The 19,942-nt window shown below is 31.2% G+C and overlaps 1 protein-coding gene across 1 annotated transcript; it reads left to right on the top strand.

The window, feature by feature from the left end:
- The first annotated feature begins 16,790 nt into the window (after positions 1-16,790).
- LOC141652168 (uncharacterized) lies at positions 16,791-19,898 on the top strand. The gene is made up of 2 exons (XM_074459782.1): positions 16,791-16,978; positions 17,132-19,898. The coding sequence occupies exon 2, from the start codon at positions 17,267-17,269 to the stop codon at positions 19,826-19,828; it is 2,562 nt and encodes an 853-aa protein (XP_074315883.1). The 5' UTR covers positions 16,791-16,978; positions 17,132-17,266; the 3' UTR covers positions 19,829-19,898.
- Positions 19,899-19,942: the final 44 nt, after the last annotated feature.

Raw genomic sequence — 19,942 nt, 5'->3', positions numbered from 1 at the left:
CATCATCGCTCTTAAAATGATATCACCGTACAAATCTTATCATCTGTGTCTATATAACAACAACACTTATAACCTCATTTTCTAATCACGGTTTACTATCCATGAATATCATCTCAACATCACAAGTCCACCACAAGATCGTATGAATCTATGTCCTTCAATTAATCATTCATACTCTTTATTAAAACATTTTATCTCAGATAGAGCACACAAACATTTATGTACCCTCAAAGAATAACATCCTCAAAACTTTCAAAGCTCATAGAAGACCTCTAATTCTCCTTCTCTAAAACTTTATACGTTGTCCCACTTCATACTCACACATAACTATGTCATTATGTTATCAACCTCAACAAAACATCAATCTCGAGGTATCCAACATTACCCTCCAAAGGATCCAAGCTTCCACTACGAGATGATCACAAGTAGTTCTAAAGAGAGAATTCAAAAGTTTTCAAGTTGACATGAAAGAATAAATAACTTGCAAACCAAAACAAAACATTTTCGTGCAATACCACAAAGCAAAAGAACACATTCCTTTCGAAAGTAAAAGCTTAGAGAGAAATCAATGTGAAAAGGGTAATTACAAAAGTCAGAGAACAAGGAAACCAGAGTTGAAATAATGAACAAATAGAGTGCAACGATAGATGAAACAAACAGAGGACAAAGATAAAAGAAACCTTTGGTCTGAAGGCTCAAATAGAAGAGGACATGGTTAACACGTGCAAGGATGACAAGAGTAGACGACTCTAAAACAGTTTTATCTACCCGAAGACGATACATTAAGATAAAATAAATAAAGCACGATAACCAAGGTCTTACAAATATCGTACAATTATCACTCAAGATAACAACGTATTGTAACATCCTTTCATCATATCTCTATAATAACTCAGGACCAATAAATCTCTAAATAATTGCCCATTTATAATCACTAGATCCTCAGATTATCAAATCTCAAGATCACAAACTCTCACAACCCTCAACTCTCAAGTCCTTCACTCTCAAGAACTCCATCTAATCACACTTAATGAATCAATCCATAACAATCTCTTTACCCTCAAAAGATGAACACAACAATTCATTATAACCATCGTCAACATGGTCGCTCACTAAGTCAACACTTGAACACCTTAACATTAATATCTCACAAGTTCATAAGTTACAACTTGTCTCTCTAAAAAACAATCCTTTAAAACGTACGATCAGTAAATAAATCCTCAATGGATAAATCATAAAATTTTTCACAACTCCCTAATAGACATTAACGATTCTTACTCCTCAAATATGGTATTCCATTTAAAGATGAGCATAGTCTCCAAAATTCCCAACGTGCTCAATCTTAACTTCATGATAACATTGAATTCATGTCCATTATTCTACTCTCGATCCATAAATAACTCGCATAACTTTTCCCTTAACACAAGAGAAACTTCAATAATAAATCTAACCATTAAGAGCATAAGCCACGATATTCCCAAATAATATCATAAGATAAATCTACTTATCATATCTCTCATTTCTTGTAAAACCATGAAACCACAATCATACATCTTATGCCACAAATCATCTCCCTCTATCATCAATAAGGATTTCCACAAGTACATAAAAGAACTTAACAACCACTATCCCAAGTGAGACTTTATCTCAACCACCTTTAATTCCAAAGTAAACTTGTTCGTTACCAAACCCATAATAATAAACGCTCTTTTCTTTCATACTTGAACATCCATAACTACCATCAATCCTAACTTGTTGTCCCAAATCCTAACCACAAGGAAACAACTTCGAATTTACCTCAACCAAGGACACCACCACCAAATGATCCAAAAAGGATGAAAGTACGATAAGAGTAAATCTCAGGTTATCAAGGATTAAAAGTTTTGACCGACATATAACCAAAATGCACGAGACATAACATGCAAAGGACATTTTGAAAATTGACCGTCTTTAGAATCAACAAAGAATGTTCGAAAAAGTCATACCTGAACAACACATTTTATACAATTAGTGACGAAACAAAACATCAAGCCATAAACAACACAATATAATACATGAACTATACATTTAATAAAGTTAATAACGATAAACATTAAGACATAAACAAACAAATACATGAACCAAAACAGGTAATAAAAATAATAACAATACAAAGTATTAAGGAACGAAAAACAAGTACAAAAATAACTCATGTAAAACAATTGATAGCGATCGGAAACATTAACGCATAAACAATCAAACCCTTAATTATTTCTACCCCATTTACTCTCACTCATTTACTAAATCAATTTATTTTAGTCATCAACTAAGCGAGAGTTGTGAGCGTGTTCGCTCTGATACCAACTGTAACAACCCGGAATATAAAACAAAGGAAAACATATGATATAAAGATCTTATCAGAGTATGTGATAACAAATGGGTCTAGGTGGCGGAAACACCTGAGCAAATCCGGATTATTACTAAAACCAAAACCAACTAATAATTTATTCGAAGGTTCTCAAACATAAAAGCAAACTCTTAATTTATTATTCGTCTCGCCCCTCGATGCATCCCAAACAACATCTTCCAAACAGCGACGAGCATTCAACCTGAGAATGGGAGTCGACAATCAGTCGGGAGTAACTAGATGCTCTCTCAGTCATGTTTACAACAATCGAATATAACCAATAATCAATAACAATTGAAATGCATAAACATTAAACATGTGAGATCATCTATACTCATGAAAATCAAACTCAGACTTACTACTCATGACATTCATAACACTAGACGAATGCGACTATATTAACTTAGACCATATGCAAGAACTAGACGATGGACACCTACAAACCAAAGTAGATATGATCCACAACACATAAGGCACAAAGCTAGCAGCAAAGCATAGCGAATAGAGCGAACGCCGCTAGAACATTTAACTGATGAACTAGCAGATGGAACGTTTAACTGACGAACCATCGGTTGTGAAGTATTTAACTGATACTCCACGGTACTATGGATAGCGTATCACCACTGCCTATATGCCTAAGACCTGGCCAGACCTCTCGATGCATTAATCAGACACCGAACGACACTCGGGACCCGAACGTTTAATCGACGAATCTGCCACCCCGAACATAGACCAATAAACCTCCGAAGACCAGCTCTTGATTCATTCCGATAGTATTTAACTGATACTACCGTCATCTATTCGACCAGCCAAAAAATAAATGCACAGTTTAATTGACTGCACACGACATGCGTGAACCACATCACAACTCAACTCAGAAGAACAGTTTAACTGACTGTCCAACCCATGCAAATGCACAGTTTAACTGACTGTCCAACTCATGCGTAAATAACATCACGACTCGATATAGTAGAACAGTTTAACTGACTATCCTACCAACATATGAATAAGAGTAACCAACGATAAATGCACACATTGTCATATAATAACCTTACACAACCCAACATGTGAAACAAGTATCAACCATTCAATGTTATAGTACTCCAGCTATAACTTTAACATTAACCATTCAATGTTATAGTACCCCAACTATAATTTCAACAATAACCTTACTTCGTAACTCAACGTTATATTAGCTCAGCTATAACATTGACTTCATTAGCCTAATGTTACATTAGCATTAGCTATAACATCGACATGTGACTTAAGTTATAGTAGCTCAGCTATAACATTGAGCCATAATCTCAAAGTTACACGGCTCCACCCATAACTTTATCACAACCTCAGAGTTGTACCAACCCAGCTATAACATTGAGCCATATACTCAAGGTTATACTAGTTTAGCTATAACTCTAGGCCTTCACATAAACCCTACCAAGCCGCCACTAGGGTTTCCATTGGGAACCCTAGCCGCACGCCCCAAACAGCCAAACGGAGCATAGGCAAGATATGACATGCAATTCAAACAATAGAACGCATGCGTAGACATATAAACGCGATTAAACATGATAATAAACAATTAAACACATACCAATTATTAAATCATGTAATTTACATCAATTGGCATAAACATAATTAAAAGAAAACACCTAGTTACCTTATTAGCAATTAATGATCCAAATTAATAATGAAAGCCCTCATGAAAAACACGACCATCAAATCCTTGTCTCGATCCAACACGTGTCAACGTCCGCAAAAACCGTCACTAAAGAAAGGCACAAATCGAAACCCTTGAAAACGATGTGAAAGACTCTTTTTCTTCTTTACCCAATAAAATAAGAGACCTTAAAGGTAGGTGTATAGGTCCATATATAAAAATAATCCCCATAAAATTATTTGAAGATAAATATGATGTAGAGGTAAGAGCAAGGATTATGGAAATATAATTTGTGTATGAGTTTGAAGGAAGGGAAGATATTCAACAATGGAGTCAAAGGGAGAAAAGAGAACAAAAGAGAGAAACAGAGGAAAAGGCTTGCGGCACTCTTCACGAGGAAGAAAAGAGAGAGCAGCTTGCTTACTATGTTAGATTTTCTATTTATAATGAGATTAACTAATGGGCTTTGGGTCCATTAGTTCATACAATGGATTATCTTATTACAAACCAATTGGATATTATTAAAACACTAGGAGAGCTTATATTAGAAAAGTAATTATTATACTAAAATAGTAAAATCGTGCACGGACATTTTAACCCAATCAAAAGTAGATTAAAATGAGAAATAATAAAATAGTGAACGGAAGCGATAAATATATATATTCAAAATATATTATTAAACTCCAAAATAATTAATTTAGTAAAATACTTTTATAATAAAATATTATTAAATACGGGGTGTTACACCCTAGTGAAAATACTACTCACTAAACATTATTAATCTAACACAAGACACATTAATAACTATACTAAACATGAAATTAAACATGATAGAGTAATAAAGGCTTAAACTTTAATTAATCTAATGACTAAACATGAGATAGTTAACACTAAACATACTACCCAGTATCCTAATTATAACACAAAACATGACAAGAGTAGTAAAGATTGAAACTTTAAGTGACTAATTGCATAAAGTGATATAAATAATAAGTTGAAATGAAGTAAAAGGGTGAGAAAATTAGTTACCCACTTGAATTAAGGAGGAAATGAATTAGTAAATCTTCATACAAAAGTTTAAATTAAAAGGATAAGCTAATAATCTAAGCTTAAAACAACAAAAAGGAAGTGGAATTTTCGATTTTTTTCAGAACTAGATCTAAAATGCCCTAAACTAATAATACTCTTCTCGCCTTCTTCTCGTTCTCTGCCCAGAACACCAAATAAATCGAAGAGCTGCCTAATTCTATCTAATCCCCATCCCCTGGAAAACAATTGTTGTTTTTGTTTTTTTATGAAACACCAAAAAATGAGTGGGGCATTATAAATTTTACGGAGTACAATGCAATAGGCCCACATTACAATACCAAGGCAGCCCACTTCAAGGAAAATTGTGTGTAAACTGGTGCAGTTCAAAATTGACGGCCCAAGTCTTCGTTTAGCTCATTTTCTTTTTCGTCATTGTTTGATCCGTCTTGGCTTGTCTTATTGCACTTGTTTTCACTCGTCTCGGTACCTACATGACAAAAAGACGGAAGCAGTACCGAAATTCCGGAAGATAATATAGCTTAACACAAATTAACGTAAAATCACTAATATTCTATTTTATTCAAAAACGACTAAATAAAAATTAATCGAGTTATTAAATTGATCAAATAAGAGATAAAGTATGGGCCTAAAATGGGTAAAATATAGTGTTATCAAATCCCCCCACACTTATCTCTTACTCGTCCTCGAGTAAGTATTAAATAAGCGAAAGACCCTTATTTAAACTATCTAACTAAACATATACGACACAAGGCAATTAACGGGCCTTGCTCCGTCCCTTCAACACACAACGAAACACAATGAGGTATGTGCTTCCTTACAAGGCAAGTAGGGGCTTGCGGAAAAATGCAATGCATCCAACATGTAAGCACATAAGCAAGTAATAGAATGCATCTAACAAAAATGGTCCACTTTCTTCATCTAAGTGGCCTAGTTTTCGTCTCAATAACATGGTCTTGGTTGGGAAATACCGTCTCAGAATTCCAACGGAGGTGCCAACTCCCTAAGGGTGCCCCAAACAACCCAAATGTGACTACCAAAGCTCAAGAAACAAATTCAATAGCGGGGAAAGGGGAAATGGAGTTAGTCCTCTAAGATTTATAAGATCGACACAAGATTCAACCGAAGACCCATGATTAAAAGTACCCAAGTCAACGACATCCTCACGGTTTTCACTCGTCATTCGTTTTAAGAACGTGTGTTTTTGTGTACAAAAGTAGCCAAAACACTTTCTTATTACGACTCATGAGAACGTGTCCACAATCTAATGTGTAAGACCATCCTATGACCAAGTGAGATGCAAAAATGGAGCAATGCACACAATATGAAACAAGGGTTGTAACGGGGCTAGGGAGAAGGACGAAACGGTATTGTTGCAAGCAACGTTTGGATATGTGAGGTTCAAATCAAGAATAGTCAACATACCACTTTTCCCACTTCTTATTGCAACACATGAGACACATTTATGCCGTAACATACAATTGATTACCAAAACTATGCAAAAATTGCATAAACCCAACTCAAATTGGAAAAACATGAAAATCCTCCCCTTGTTTCAACAAATGAGTAACGTCTACACCCTAACAAGAGTTCGGTTTCCCAAAATCAAGCAAAAAATGTGTAAACTCGACTCACTTTGAAAAAACATCAAATGCCCATTATTCTTGCAACGACTTTTTCTACCCCTTAAATGATGAGTAGGAGTGTTGCTTGCTCTTTCTCTATTTCTAAAACAAGTATTTACAATCACAACTTCCCTCTTTTTGTATTTTTCAAAACTTTTCTAATTTTCTCTTTTGTTTTTCATTTCTTTTTCAAAACCTCATATTTATATGCAAATGCCAAATTGAAACCAAAATTCCGACCCAAGAGAATGCTCATGTCAGCCACTAATAAAGGACCCAACACACCTCCTAGCTCACTACTACAAGTATGACTCATTCTTGATTAAGGTCATTATGGAATGTAGCTTGTATTGTGGTTATGCCAAATGAAATAGGCTAAGGCTCAAAAGGGGTGCATCAAAAAGGGAACTAATGTAAGGGTCAAAACAAGACTTATTTAGGCTATGTGAGGTTCAAGTATATGTAAACAAATTTGTTTCATTAAAATGTGCATAAAAAGAAAGCAACTCACGGTCTAAGGACGGAATGACACAGTTATGCGTCTAGACATAACACGTCTCGCGAGGAGGCCTACTCATAATCCTAAACGGGGGTCGGGTATGAATGCACCGACCCTAGGAGGCTCTAATTCTCACATATGAGTAGCTAGGTCGAGACCTAGGTCTAGCCTACGGTCTTTGGTCTCACAAGGTGGTCTAGACTCGTTAGACAAACTCCTTTTCCCATGAATAACCAAATGTTCACGGGTGCTAGCCACGAGGAGGGGGAAGGCACAATTGGAACATGTTCATCCTTGGGGTATTTAGTTCCCTCCCTTGACCATATTTCAAGCAAAACATTTATGTACAAACTTATGCAAGACTATATGTAAAAACAACACATATATAGATTTGACAAATGCATGCGAAAATTAAACAAACATGAAACGAAACGTGCAATAAGTTGGCTAATCCTAGCAACACATCAACATCAACAATCCAAAGTTCCCCAAAGGAACATCCAAGGCACAAAAATCCCATCCTCCTCCATATTATACAACAATATAAAAAGAGAAAGAACGGAAAAGGAGAAAGAGATAAGAACGTCTATACCAAGCGGCCTTCTAGTCTCCTTTTTGCCTTGGATAGTTAATGTACCTATGCCACTTTGTTAGCCAAACACATGTATATACAATTCAATGTTTTCGAAATTTTTCGATTTGTAGTCATTTTTGAAATTTTTTCAAATATATACAAGTGGATATATACAAATATTAACAATATGCACAAAGTGGATATTTCCCTCCCCACATTTAATATTTACAACATCCAATGACGGATGAAGCGTGGTTAAGAGGCATTTTTTTTATTCAAAATAAAAGGACGTATTTTTGGGTTTTTCAATTTTCAATTTTCAATTTTCTTTTGTTTGTTTCTTTTTTTTTTTTTTTTTTTTTTTTTTTTTTTTTTTTTTTTTTTTTTGTTATATGAATGCAACTACATGTGACAATGTATTACAAAATTTAAAGTCTAATGCAACCTACATGAATGCAAACTAAATGATAATTAATGCTAATATATTACAAGTAATCTAGATGCAAAAACTAATAAAGTATGCTACATAGATGTATGTTTGGGAGAGCTAATTTAAATTAACTCCTATTTGGATTTGAGGGAGTTTGGATATTGAAAGTGGGAGCAAGGCAAACGGTAAAAGCAACAAAGACTTAGTCTAAACTAGAACAAAACAACTAATATCAATCCATTGCTCCCCGACAACGGCGCCAAAAACTTGATGGTGTAAGTTTTACCTCGCAAGTGCACGTATCGTTGCACTAGTAAGGGTCGAACACGAGGAGCAAATTAGATTATTAATTGTTACATTCAATGGTTTAGCCAAGTCAAATAAAAACGGGTTTGGGTGTTATCTAACAACTAGTCTAAAGATTAAGGAATAAATGAACTAAGTGAGTACTAAGATTAAGCAACAAGCAATATAATACGGGTTTTAATCAGTAAATGAGAGGACTAGGGCGTGACTTCAACCACCGACACTTGTGTTTCACCACTTAATTCCTATATTTGGTTGTCTAGGGGTACTAATTAGGGAGAAACGCCTCTAATTCGCCTACTAACTCCCTCCCGGGCTCATAGTAGGACACCAGTCACCCCGAACTACCTCCCTCCCGGGCTCGTAAGGCGGACTCCCCAACACAACACTCAACTACCCGAGAACACACGCTATTCTCAAAGCCCCCAAGTATTGGTCAAGGTCATTAAGTCTACCATAAATCCCGGTCATCCCAACCCTTCTCCCAGAGGTGAAGTTCAAACCAATAACTAATTGGCACCCTCCTCAAGTTCTCCCTCCCGGATTCAACTCAAATTGGCAATTGGACTAAAAAGGGTAGTCTAGTCTTAACCTGATCAATTCTCATTGATGGACAAGGGTCAAGAGTCAACTATGGTTCCAAATAGAGCATTAATAAATCAATTCCTATAACTAACCCCAACTAATCCCCCTATACAACCACCCAAGTAGAATTAATTAAACAAAACACTCATGTCGGGGTATAATCACACCCTAGTGAAAATACTACTCACTAGACATTATTAATCTAACACAAGACACATTAAAAACTATACTAAACATGAAATTAAACATGATAGAGTAATAATGACTTAAACTTTAATTAATCTAATGACTAAACATGACATAGTTAACACTAAACATACTACCCACTACTCTAATTATAACACAAAACATGACAAGAGTAGGGTAAAGATTGAAACTTTAAGTAACTAATTGCATAAAGTGATATAAATAATAATTTGAAATGAAGTAAAAGGGTGAGAAAATTAGTTACCCACTTGAATTAAGGAGGAAATGAAATAGTAATTCTTCATACAAAAGTTGAAATTAAAAGAATAAGCTAATAATCTAAGCTTAAAACAACAAAAAGGAAGTGAAAATTTTGATTTATTTCAGAACTAGATCTAAAATGCCTTCAACTAATAATACTCTTCTCGCCTTCTTCTCGTTCTCTGCCCAGAACACCAAACAAATTGAAGAGCTGCCTAACTCTATCTAATCCCAACCCCTTGGAAAATAATTGTTGTTTTTGTTTTTTTATGAAACACCAAAAAATGAGTGGAGCATTACAAATTTTACGGAGTACAACGCAATAGGTCCACATTACCATACCAAGGCAGTCCAATTCAAGGAAAATTGTGTGTAAACTGGTGCAGTTCAAAATTGACGGCCCAAGTCTTCGTTTAGCTCATTTTCTTTTTCATCTTTCTTTGATCCGTTTTGGCTCGTCTTATTGCACTTGTTTTCACTCGTCTCGGTACCTACATGACAAAAAGACGGAAGCAGTACCGAAATTCCGGAAGATAATATAGCTTAACACAAATTAACATAAAATCACTAATATTCTATTTTATTCAAAAACGACTAAATAAAACTTAATCGAGTTATTAAATTGATCAAATAAGAGATGAAGTATGGGCCAAAAATGGATAAATATAGTGTTATTAGATATAATTTTTAAGAGCTCTCCAAGACAATACTTAAGAGACTCAAAAGATTTTGGGTTGATGACTAAGTTCCAAGGATGCCTTCTATTTATAATCATAGAATCAACCCACCTTATTCTATATTTCGATGTGGGAAAATTCTATTTTTTATATGGAGTATATTTGTCACACCTATATTATTTTTCAATGTGGGACATATAACATACTATGAAATACACCATCTGTAATGTGCAAATTATATGAAATTTATATATACTCTAATGATAGCATTTCTTACCATGAATATAATATATTATTTTCATAATTTTCTTACCGACATTATTTTGCCAAATGAAATGTAGAAGTTTTATATCACTTGAATATAAAATAAGAAATACAGAGTATATATTATAATAATTAAATTATTTTATAAAGATTAACTTAGGTTATAAATCATTATGGTAGAGACAGTAATACAAACTCTTTTAAGAGCTCTCTCTGACAATATCAAAAAATTTTGGGTTATGACTTCTATTTATAATCATAAGATCACCCTACCTTATGGTAATCTTCCGATGTGGGACAATTTTAATATTTATACAAAGCATACTCACCACACTTACATTACTTTTCAATGTAGGACAAATAACGTACTAAGTATACCATTTTTTTTCGCACCTACTTTGACATCAACCCGATTTAATAATGAGAAAATACAATACAATTTACACTCTAATGATAGCATTTTTTTGTCACAATCTAATTATATAATTTTCATACGATACTTTTTTGTCAAATGAAATATAAGTTTTTATATCAAAATTATAAACATCACTTTAATATAATATAGAAAATGTATATATATATATATGGGACAGTTCTATTATTTATACATAATATATTCACACACCTACATTATTTTTCAATGTGGGACATATAACATACTAAAAAGTACATATCTTTTATATCAAAAAATTTTGGGTTAATACCTAAGTTTCAAGGATGTCTCCAATTTATATTTATAGAATCACCCTACCGTATACTATTTTTTCGATATGAGATACATAATCTATAAATATTATTAAAAGGCTAAACTTTAAAGGCCACATAGACAATGCCACCTCGCATTACTAAATGCCACCTTGCATTACAAAAATTCCATGTCACCAATTCTCCATGTAGTGTGACGTGTTTAATTAAGAGGGTAAGTCATGTTCGTATAATGATCCATTTATAGCGATACACAAATTAAAAATATTTACATAAAAAATAAATTAGTATAAAAGGCATTAAATTTTGGCATGCATTTTTAATTTCTAGATAAATTTAAAAATAATTAAAAATCAAAATTCATACCAAATTTTAAATTTCTACGTTTATTCTTAGGATATTTTAAGTAACAAATAAATATCACATAATTATAATTTTACGTCGTTTATGAAATAATAAAGAATTTGTAAATATTAAGAGCAAATAATAACATACTTAACATTAAACATTGACATTTTTACAGCAACTATGATTAGAAGAATTCAGTTCACTGTTAGTGCAATGCTCCTTAATTCTGCCCCTGAAACCATCTATGATGAAGTTTTGGCTGCTTTAAATTCAGAATAGCTCAGTACATACTGTATAGCAAAGTTGTATAGGAGATCTATATACACTAGAAATATTGTATAGGGGATATTACTTTGTAAGAACTCTCATGTACTCCTTCTTTTTGGAATATATGAGACATACCATTCTTGCAAAAAAAAAAAACATTGACATTTTATTTTAATTTTTAAAAGTATAATTGGTTAAACGAAAAATAAAAATTTACACCACTCTAATTTAAAATTATTTATATGTGCAACTCCTTCTTAAATATTATTGCAATAAACTTGCTCAATATCAATAAATTGAATACATATGTAAATCTATAAATATGATCTATATCTATATCTATATCTATATCTATACAATATAGTTAAAAGCCTACTTAAAGCATTTAATTTTTAATACACGCGTAATTTTTCTATTGGTTAATAATAATTCAATTATATTAATTACTTGATTATCTAACTAAAAGTAATCTCTAAATACCAAGTGTTACATACTTATAAAATACAAACAAAATAATAAATATTAGTTGCAAACACAAAAACCAAATTAATACAAACTCTTTATTTCCCTCTCATAAATTTGTATCAATCTACCTAATCATTTAATTTTTATTTCTTTTATTTAATAGATGGTATTTTGGTTTTACCTCACAACTATTATACTTTGTATTTACTTCACCATAATTTTTTTTTATCTCCCTCTTAGTTTACAAAAATTCTTCTTCTCTCAAATAATTTTTTTAAATTAATTAGATAATTAATTATAAAAAAATTCTTATATAAATATTACAACAATCCTCTTTTTCATTTTTATCCAAAATATTGGTAGGTAAAGTATGCATATATAACCAATGGAATTATTTAAATTTTTTGTTCTTATTATTTTTTTAATTAATTAAGAGTTATAATCATATTTAATTATTATTTTTGTGTAATTTTTCTATTGGTTAATAATAATTCAATTATATTAGATACTTGATTATCTAAATAAAAGTAATTTCTAAATACCATGTGTTACATACTTATAAAATACAAAAAAAAATACAAAAATATTAGTTGCAAATACAAAAAAAAAAAAAACAAAAAAAAATTAATACAAACTCTTTATTTTCCTCTCATAAATTTGGTATCAATCTACCTATTCATTTATTTTTTATTTCTTTTATTTAATAAATGGTCTTTTGATTTTTCCTCATAATTATTATACTTTGTATTTATTTCACCATAATTTTTGTTATCTTCCCCTTAGTTCACGAAACATTCTTCTTCTCTCAAATAAATTCTTAAAATTAATTAGATATTTAATTACAAAAAATTTTTTTTATAAATATTACAACAATCCTATTTTTCATTTTTATCCAAAAAGTTGGTAGGTAAAGTATGCATATATAACCAATTGAATTATTTAACTTTTTTTATTCTTATTATGTTTTGAACTAATTAAGAGTTAGAATCATATTTAACTATTATTGTTGTGTTTGTATTAAAATTGCAGGAGGATGAAATACTCATATATAAAAAACATTGCATGAAACCTGGAAAGAATGGTTATGAAACTTCTTTGCAATTATCTTTTGATTTGAATATATTTTTCATTTTTATTGAGTTTTCCTTTTCTTATTATTATTATGGTGTATGCGCAATATTAAATTTTTAGTATGAATCTCTAATTATTGGAGAAATGTTACATTTTATATTCCAGCCCTTGGAATATTAATTGACAAATTTTTTAAATTCTACTAAATTGTCTTACACCTTTTCGTGCACTTTATTAGTTTTTCCGCGTACTCTTCAACTTGTATTTTGTGAATCAGGTTATAAATCAAATATGTTATTCGACAAACAAGAATATAAAATCAAATTTTTTAATGGAAGTGTTGAAGTTATATGCTCCATGGATATAAATTGGATCTTTTAATGCGGATCAAGGTAAATAATTTGCATGGTTTTTTTTATTGGAATCCGATAATCATTCTCCAATCCATTGTTTCAACTTTGAATGCTTTCAAGCCTTTAAATCAGTTTTGTTTTCCATCAAATATTTTCTTCTAACACTCCCAATATTTCTTCGAGAAATGTTTTTTTTTTTGTAATGATTTCTATATATTTTTTTTTCTCATAATCAATTGTTATGAATATTTTTTAATTATCACTCCACTTCTCTTTTTTTTGTCTATTTTTATACTATCACTCTTTTTTCTTTAATTTCTACATTGGGACGTGCTTTTTACCAAATGCCTCTTATAACTCTTTTAAAAAATACAAAATAAATGTCATCGTTTAAGGGTAAAATTCTCACATTACTCCACCAATTGCAAACTTTTTCCTAATCTTAATTATTGTGCACAAGTAAATGAGGTGATAATTAAAAAAATGGAAGTATAATAATACAAATTGTGCATCCTTATTTCTTTGGAATTCATTGGGATAGGCGTTAAAGCTTCTCACATAAAAGTTCACCAACAACAAGAGATATAGAGATGACTCTAATTGAAAAGAGATATAGAAATGAAATTAGAATGATGTCATTGTTGAACATATACATTTTCTCGTGTATCCTCTAAAAAATTGCTCACACGAAATTTATTTTAAAAATTATTGAATGCGTATTTATTCTAAAATTTTATTTGTATAAGTCACATGTCATCAACTCCTTTCTAATAATTTAAGTATATTACTTAGGTCTTTCGTTATACAAAAATCATTTCAATAATATTTTTCCCGGTACATTGGAATTCAATTGAATTTACAAGGATGATGTTGCAAGAGTGACAAATCGACAAGAATTATAAATATATTATTTGCTGAAAAAGTTTAACAAACTCTTTTGCATTTAAGAAAATAAACTTGTAATTTTAGCCTAATTAGTAAGATAAACATAAGTTGTATTTTAACAGAGCGCTTTCTACGCATTATTCATATCGTCTCTAATTGACTAAAGATAATATGTAAAATTCAGTTATAAAATATTATTATTATCCATTCATTTATATATTTTACATGTTTACTTTATTTTACATTTCTTTTTTCACTAGAATACGTTAGGTAATAAGGAATAGAATTAGATGTTCAAGTCTCCAACCTTTTGTTTTTTTGCCGGATAAAAATGAGACTAAGGTTCTTAGAACGCACCAAAACAACACTGAAAACAATATATCAAGTACTAGAATGCCAAAAGCCGTCAATGTTGAGTGAACTGAATAACCACCGTGACAAAGCCAAGCGCTCTCGAAATCCAAAGACAATCTAAACTCCGTAAAAAAAAAGCAGGGAACAAAAATAGAAAGGGGACTGGCAGTGATTAACACAACAAGACAACAATCAGTAAAAGTACAAAGAAGACGAGGACCGTAGAAAAATAAAAGTAGTTTGAAAACTTAATATTCTACTTTTTGAATGCAATTTTACGTTTTCCCATAATTTGTGTTTACTTTTGCTTCTAGGCTTTGAGAATAAGTTGTTTAAAGTGCTCTGATGAAACGCAAGACAATACAATTGCTCAGTTAATTTATGTGCAATATCAGCCTTCGAAATCAAAGAATGGACATTCATATGTTCTTTAAAATGAGGGATTCATAGGTTTGGTGTCATTGTTCAATAAAGAGTTTGTGATTTCCAACAAATTCCAACTACTCTAATATAATAAATTTACAAACCCCCCTTAGATATTAATATACTTATCCTTAGGAACTGTGGCAGAACCCTCTTTATTCTCTTGCTTAGGTATCCTACCAACATATCTTCAAGATAATAAGTAAGAAGACAAACAAGCCGGATAACACATTCATGAACGATACTGCAAAAATAAAAGAACAAAAACAATCAAATCCGTGATTTTCACGGGTCACAAAACTAGTTTAATTATTTAGACGTAGTATGTTCATCATGCCTACATTATTTTTCAATGTGAAAGATATAACATACCAAGAAGTACATGTCTCTTCTTAAAAAAATCCACTATTGTATACATATTATTTTTCTTTGAAGGTAAACCACTTAGTCTTGATCATTAGATAAGGATCTCTACATCGTACATATAACGACCTCATTAACGCTCTATTACTGCATTCAGAAGACAACCATTAGTAAAATTTTTAGTTTTGTATTGTGTTAGAAAACTACCATTAGTAAAACTTTTAGTTTTGTATTTTTTGATTTTCTTGTTTATGTTCTTAACTCTTTCCCGGGTAGTTCCCAACGGCTTCCACTTTAATTTTTATATCATATCGTAGATAATGATAGAAAATTTTAAAAGCTCTTATAATCATAAGTTCCAAATATGCCTCCTATTTATAATCATAGGATCCCATCACCTTATACTAATCTTTTGATGTGGGATAATTCTACTATTTATATGTAGTATATTCACCACATCTACGTTATTTTCCAATGTGGGAGAAAACATACTAAAAAATACAAAATTTTACATACTAAAGTTTTAATATGTGCAAATAATATGAAATCTATACTCTAATGATAGCATTTGTTTACCACGAAACTAATTATATTATTTTCATAATTTTTTTAACGATACTTTTTTGCCAAGTGAAATGTAAAAGTTTGATATAAAAATTGGAAATATCACTTTAATATAATTTAGGAATATATATATTATAATAATTAAAAGATTTTTCACTTTATTTTTTACATCAAAAATTATTATTTATGATACTTTCCTAAATTAATTTTTGATCGCTCAAAGAAACTCTTATATATATATATATATATATATATATATATATATATATATATATATATATATATATATATATATATATATATATATATATATATATATATATATATATATATCGAGTCGAAACCCTGTGGGTGTGCAACCTGGGCAGCCGCACAGGGCCCCCAAAAATTTAGGGCCCAATCCAACATGTTTTGCTATTATAAAAAAAAAAAAAAATTGGTAAATATCCGTTGAGCAGGGATAACGTCAACCACTACAATAATTACCCAAAATCTTTCTAATTCTCAAAATCTTAATTTACTCATATCTTCCAATACAATATACACCTCCCAAAAAAAACCCCTTTTACTTCCCCAAATATAATCCTTCCTAATTAAAATCAAATTCCATAAAAATATCAATCAATTTAATCTCAGTATGAGTCGTATGACAGTAAACTTGGAGACTTATTTTCGCTTATGAGGTAATTTTGTCGTTTTTTTTTTAATTTTTAAAATTGTTTTATTGTTGAATTATTGAATTATATGATTACAATTTTGTGTGATTTAATTTGTTTTGATCAAAATCATCGTTTTCTAGTACTTGATGAAGATTATGTTTTTCTTTGTTTGTACAGGAAAGACTGAAAGCGCTTGGAGAGTTGGAGTCTTGACGATTAATTGGCAATAAGCTTGAATGCTTTGTGACAAGTCAAAATAATCAGGTGTTTTCTTACCATCTTATTAATCTAATTACTTGCTTTGTTATTCAAATGTCTTCCAAAACTAGAAAATACGACTCCGGTTATGAAAAACGTAAGAAAAAGAAAAAAATTGAAGAGTTAACTAGATCTCAAAAGGGTGAACTTGATAAATTTATAATAAAAGATGTTAATGCTGATAATGGTGGGAATTTGAATGAAAATGATGATAATGTTAGTAGTAATGTACCACTTGATAAGCCAATTGATAAAAATGCCAGTAACATCAACCATACAAATTTTGAAATTAATGTGGATGACATTGATCATATTGTACATGATGAGAGTTTAGAAAATGATGATAATACCATTAATCATGCTGCTAATGTTAACAATGTTGGTTTTGATACTTCTAAATGTGATATGTATGATCCTAGAAATTGGGATAAATTAGATGCTAAAACAGTAGACGATTTAGCAGTTAAGGGTCCAAAGAGGGATTTGAGTATTGAGAATGGGCCTAATGATAAATTAAATCGACACTTCTCATCAAAATTTTATACAAGAATTCTACTAAATGGCGAAAAATGTGATAGAGAATGGCTTGTTTACTCTAAAGATCTTGATAAAGTGTTCTGTTTTTGTTGCAAGTTATTTAGAAAATGGCAAGGAAGAGGTGAATTAGTAAGGGGAGGATTTAATAATTGGGCTAATCTTGGTGAAAGACTTAAACAACATGAAACGAGTGTAGAACATGTTAATAGTATGACGACTTGGTATGAATTACGTTCTAGACTAGGTAATAATAAAGCAATTGATGGAGCAGCTCAAAAACATTCACAAAAAGAAAAAGAATACTGGAAGAATGTTCTAATAAGAGTTATTTCAATTATAAAATTCCTTGGAAAACGTAATCTAGCTTTTCGTGGTTCTAATGAGAAATTGTATGAAACTAGTAATGGGAACTTTTTGGGTTTAGTTGAGATGTTAGGTGAGTTTGATCCTGTTATCCAAGAGCATGTGAGTCGTATAACAAGCAAAGATACTCAATATCACTATCTCGGTCATAGAATCCAAAATGAGTTGATAAATTTGTTGGCTTCTAACATAAAATCTGTAATTATCAAGAAAATTAAACAAGCCAAGTACTTTTCTGTTATCCTTGATTGTAAACCTGACATTAGTCATAACGAGCAAATGTCCATGATATTGCGATATGTGGATAATTCTTTGGATGATTTTATAGTTGAAGAATCTTTTTTAGGATTTTTACATGTAAATGATACTACTGGTTTAGGATTATTTGATGCCTTACAAAATGAGTTGAAATCGCTTGATCTTGATATTGATAACATTAGAGGCCAAGGTTATGATAATGGTTCTAACATGAAAGGAAAACACCAAGGAGTACAAAAACGATTATTAGATTTAAATCCAAGAGCTTTTTATACACCTTGTAGTTGTCATAGTTTAAATTTGGCATTGTGTGATATAGCAAATACATGTGTTAAGGCCACAGACTTTTTTGGAATCATACAACGGATTTATACATTATTTGCTCATTCTACAAAGAGGTGGCAGATTTTAAAGGATAATGTGAAAGGTTTGACTCCTAAACCATTGTCGGCCACACGTTGGGAAAGTCGTATTGATAGTGTGAAAGCAATAAGATTTCAAATGATGGAAATTAGAGAAGCTTTGCTTGAAGTTGGAGAAGCGGATAATGATTGTAAGATTAGAAGTGAAGCTAAATCTCTAGCAATGAATGAACTTGGTAATTTTGAGTTTATTGTGTCAATAGTTATTTGGTATGAAATATTATACTTTGTTAATGAGGTTAGTAAACATTTGCAAAGAAAAGATATGCTCATTGATGTTGCTATTTTACAAGTGAAGGCATTAATTTCAACTTTTGAGAAGTATAGAGAAAATGGTTTTTCTAAAGCTCCCGACACTGCCAAACAAATAGCTAATGATATGAATATTGATCCTTGCTTTCCTAAAAGACGTGAAATCCGAAGGAAAAAACAGTTTGATGAGAGCTCAGATGATTCATCGCGAATATCCGAGGAAGAATCGTTTAGGATTCATTATTTTTTGTATCTTATTGATCAAGCAATATCTTCACTCAAAAAAAGGTTTGAACAATACAAAGAATATGAAAATATATTCGGATTTATGTTCTCCACTGACAAGTTGTGCTCTGTCGATGATTCAATGTTAGAGTCTTGTTGCATTAACCTTGAGAATGCACTTAAAAGTAAAGATGAGTCTGATGTTGATGGTCATTCATTGTATTTGGATCTGAAATTTTTTAAAGAGTTCATTCCTAAGGAAAAGATGGGTCCTCTTGAGATAATTAAATTGATGAAAAAAGTTGGTGACTGTTTTCCTAATGCAATGACAGCTTACAGGATTTTGTTGACGATTCCGGTCACCATCGCATCTGCTGAACGAAGCTTTTCAAAGCTCAAGTTGCTGAAATTGTATTTGCGCTCTACAATGTCTCAAGATCGACTCAATGGATTAGAGATGATAACTATCGAGAATAATCTTTTGGAAAAATTTAGTTACGAAGAACTAATTGATGACTTTGCTTCATCGAGTACAAAAAGAGCCTTAATTTTTGAGTGAAGTTTTGTAATGGTGAATTGACTTTATTATTAAGATATTTTGTATGAACTATTGGAAACACTTTTTTTGAAGTGAACTTCTATAATGGTGAACCACTGGAAATAATTTTTGTAT

The sequence above is a fragment of the Silene latifolia genome, chromosome 4, assembly GCF_048544455.1.
Source record: "Silene latifolia isolate original U9 population chromosome 4, ASM4854445v1, whole genome shotgun sequence".
Taxonomy (NCBI): domain Eukaryota; kingdom Viridiplantae; phylum Streptophyta; class Magnoliopsida; order Caryophyllales; family Caryophyllaceae; genus Silene; species Silene latifolia.
The sequence above is the reverse complement of the archived record's forward strand: the minus strand, read 5'-3'. Positions and strand labels throughout refer to the sequence as shown.

What these genes read in the sequence shown, in the direction of transcription:
- LOC141652168 (XM_074459782.1), top strand. Translation starts at nt 17,267, where the DNA reads ATGTCTTCCAAAACTAGAAAATACGACTCCGGTTATGAAAAACGTAAG.